At 40.6% G+C, this 4,327-nt stretch overlaps 1 protein-coding gene across 1 annotated transcript; it reads right to left on the reverse strand.

Annotated features, from left to right (window-relative positions):
• Nucleotides 1–376: 376 nt before the first annotated feature.
• On the reverse strand, nucleotides 377–1,838 carry LOC132152052 (C-X-C chemokine receptor type 4-like). Its single transcript, XM_059560701.1, has 2 exons — nucleotides 1,710–1,838; nucleotides 377–1,620 (listed from the first exon to the last, which is right to left on the reverse strand). Exons 1-2 carry the CDS (start codon nucleotides 1,722–1,724, stop codon nucleotides 553–555), a joined length of 1,083 nt encoding a protein of 360 aa, XP_059416684.1. The 5' UTR covers nucleotides 1,725–1,838; the 3' UTR covers nucleotides 377–552.
• Nucleotides 1,839–4,327: the final 2,489 nt, after the last annotated feature.

Raw genomic sequence — 4,327 nt, forward strand, 5'->3', positions numbered from 1 at the left:
GTACAAAGTAACAGTGTTTACCACTACATGTTGCATGTCTCTTTGTAGAGTGAAAGTATAAACAATACTGTGTATTGCAGGGAAATTCCATTAACATACTTTATTGACAGTTGCTTAAAAGGAGTGGTAAAAACACACACACACACACAGACAATATTGAGTACTCAAAATTTTATTGCAAAGACTTCAAATTGCCAAAGCAGCTTTTTAAAACTGGGAATGGACCCCTAATTCAGTCCCTTTATCATGTAATAAATAAATGCAATGGTCAACATAAGTGCAGGAAGGAACCAGATAAAAAACAACAACAATATATTTACACAGTATGTACAGTAAACATCTTGCACACTATATCAACGCATTTCCTCACTATGAAGAGAGATTTGCGGTATGTGATGCCATGCTGACAGATTTATTTACATCCTAGCTACTATTCAATCAGGCTCAGCCTGTTTGCTATATGTTTTCTATACAAAGCACATATAGCTGGTAATTTCATGACATTAATATTATATCTGGAAGCATTTTCACTGTCCAATGTGTGCGGTCGTGTTAACTCGTTTGAAAACTTGAAGATTCGGATTCTGTGGATACAGATAACATTCCCCCTCTCTTCTTAGTAAGACTTTTCTGACTGGACCCCCGGCTGGGAAATAGAGCGCTGCGGGCGGACTTCTTGAACTTCACCCCCAGAAACGCGTATAGGATGGGGTTGAGGCAGCAGTGAAAGTACGCGAGAGCCTCCGTCACGAAGATCCACTTCTGCAGACCCTGCTCGAGCTCGCAGCTGTGAGGAACCACCTTCAGCATCATCAGCGTGTCCACCAGGATCCCTCCGCAATACGGCAACCAGCAGACGAAAAAGCATACGATCAGAACCACGGTGGTCTTCAGCGCTTTGCGCTTCTGCGAGCCCTTGGAGCCGCTTGACAGCTTGGAGATGATGAAGCAGTAGCAGATGAGAATCACGAGCCCGGGTAGCACGAAGCCCACCAGGATGTGCTGGAAGCGGAAAGTGACCACCCAGGTGATGAAAGAGTCATGTGGGTAAACGCGCTCGCAGAAGGTGCGTAAAGAGCTGGTCTCCGCTTTGGCGAACACCAGGTCGGGAATGGTGAGGAGCGCGGCGGGGAGCCACACGCCCAAGTAAATGATCCGATTGGCTACAAGTTTCCTAATACCCTGGCTGTTCGTTGCACGCACCACGGCGAGGTACCGGTCCAGGCTGATGAAGGCGAGGATGAGAACGCTGCTGTATAAATTCACTGTGTAAATCATATGCACGGCCACGCACATGAACCCTCCGAAGTACCAGTCTTTGGCCGCGTCCACGGCCCAGAACGGCAGGGTGAGCACAAACAGAAGGTCCGCCACTGAAAGGTGCAGACGGTACTTGTCCGTCATGGTTCTGGATTTTTTCTGGCAGCCCATTACCAGCACAACCAGTCCGTTCCCGATAAGACCCAGAACAAATATGATTCCGTACACGGTTGGAAGAAAGATCCTCTGAAAGTCGTGACTGACCTCCAAGTTGCACGGAACCTCAAAGTTGGCTCCAATGTCCCCTGAGCCGAACTCAGAGCCATTATCAGCTGATGAATCATATTCAAAGACGATGTGCTGCAAAAAAAAAAAAAACAGGAAAGTTATTGGAATGAAATCAAACTTCACTGAATAAATAATTATAATATAAATAACTGTTGTCTTACTTCGTAATATGCCATCTTTAAAACACTCGTCCAGTGCTTAGTTAGTCTCCTCTCCAGTAAGCCTACAGTGATTGATTGTCTAAAGTTCTGTGGAGCTCATAGGATTTAAATACCCCACCGAGCACAGAAACTCCGCCCACTCACAGCGCGCGCGCTCAAATGTTGCTGCGTCTGGGTCTTCCGCAGACTCTTTTCCTGTTTTCGTGTTCAAAATTTGGTGTGTGTGTGTGTGTGTGTGTGTGTGTGTGATTGAAGAAAGATTGTCGTTTCGGCTGTAGTAGCCTATATCAGCTAGAAACTTAACACAAAATCATTTTACTTTGCCTATCCCAACAAATACGTTAATTTCCATTCACAAATAGTGATAAACAACAAAGTAGTTTATGTTAGTGTTGGGGGTAACACATTACAAGTAACATTGTAACGATCAGCCCAGCCCTGTGTTACTAAAATTGAAATGGGGTCTGATTTCTCTGTCTGAGAGTTAAAACCATAGACTGTATGGTTAAAACGTGTTAAAAGAATGACATAAAACAGAAATACAGTTAATAAGATTGGTGTATTAACAGGTTCACAATAAAAGACTTTAAAACAACACAATAAAACCAGGTAACCTGAGTTTGTTAAAAGAATACAGGTATTTTGTCTTCAACCTAAAAACAGTCCAAGAATCCCATTGTGTCGTTGAGTCCAAATGTGAGTGCCCACCTGTGTAGGCTATAAACAATCTAAGTAGCGGCAAGTGATCCGGAAAGGTAAATTCAATGAAAAAGAAACTCCACAACGTGCGTTACATAATCAGAATACTTTTTCAAGTAGTAAAAAGTAAAACCTTCCCCAACATTGTTTAAGATTGTACGTGTTTGCCTGTATATTTACATTCTATGTATTCGGTAAGCATCATGAATGGCTATCAGCATCATGAATTCCCAACGAAGTGGTTCACTCACTACAACTCTTAAAACACTTTTAAATGTCATTCAGCCAGATCAGCCAGCCAGCCAGATTCAGATCAGAAGATTACACACACACACACAAACACACACACACACACACACACACACACACACACACACACACACACACACACACACACACACACACACACACACACACACACACACACACACACACACGCAAGCACGCACACACACACACGCACGCACGCACACACACACACGTGAAAGTGTTGTTATACTTTGAGGTTGGGCAAAGAAAAGTATAAACAAACACTTTCTATGTGAACAATAACTGAAATTAAATTAAATCTGTAAAATAAGGAGTGTTTTGAGTATAGATTGGCCTACATACTGTATATTAATCCCTTAATTGCTCTGAGCTGTTTATGTTTTGAATTCCTTGAATGGCTGTATTATCACAGTTAGAAGGTGCTAATGTGTGGATGATCAGATAAAATCACAGAGATAGTCTGAGTGATCACAGATCATACAGTTCTCCCTTTGTTCAAAACACCCAAATACCTTAGTAAAATTAACTTAACTCATTTATATACATAATATGTCCAAAATTTTAACAAGTACAATGGGACAACTGGAAAATATGACACGTTGTATTTAATATGTTCTGTTTACTGTAGTGAAGATCTTTAAAAAAATGGCATTGTTTGAGTGGCAAAACATTTGGCATCATAAACACAATGACAAATTATCATATAACGAGAACACCCCATACTCCATATTCTATAATATCTCAGTCATTCAATACTGGGTTGTAACAGGCACATATTCTGCTTAGTGAACAGAGATGTAGTGTGGTTGGGACACCTGACTGAAATGAGAGGTCAGGCTTATAGATGGTTGTAGGGAGCAAGGAAGGGCAGTTCTCAATGACAAAAACCCTTTGGCAATGTGTGTGTGTGTGTGTGTGTGTGTGTGTGTGTGTGTTTGTGTTTGCTTTCCTATGGGAGAACATGGGTTTTCACCTGTCCCCAGCCAACAGAGATGGGTTCCTGCCAACTGCTTCTCAAACTGGGAAAAATATTTTTTTATATTAATATGCTTTTGTAATGTAAATTATTCTTGTGATGGCAAAGCTGAATTTTCATTATCCATTACTCAAGACATGGTCTTTCAGAAATGGTGAAATTGTGCTGCTCATTTATTTTTTTTATTTTATTTTTTTATATAAAGTTCAAAATTAGCATTATTTGAAACAGAAATATTTTGTTATTTTATATATATATATATATATATATAATCATAAGACATTGCATGAAATTTGAAATCTTAATTAGGTCATGTTTTAATGGAACTTATGTTTTCTTTTGAAGTTTGAATGTGCGTCTCACAGATTTTCCACAGGAACATTAAGAAATCAGATTTAGTTTTTTCGTGTGTACTTATGAGTGGTTGTGTGTATGCATGTGGGATGATGAAAGAAAGCTGGTGCAGTGAGACACAAACCGGGTGCCTTTTATGTCTGCAGATACCACAGAGGTGTCAAAGGCGCAGAGGCATGAAGAATGACTGAATGGGAGATTGAAAAGGTGCATAATTGATGCATTCGTTGTTGTTTTCTCTTATGTCAGTACAGCAAAGGATCTCGTCATCCGTGAATGTATGATTTCATCATCCTGTTTGTGCCACACAGATTCAAAT

This window comes from Carassius carassius, chromosome 10 (genome assembly GCF_963082965.1).
Source record: "Carassius carassius chromosome 10, fCarCar2.1, whole genome shotgun sequence".
Lineage (NCBI taxonomy): Eukaryota > Metazoa > Chordata > Actinopteri > Cypriniformes > Cyprinidae > Carassius > Carassius carassius.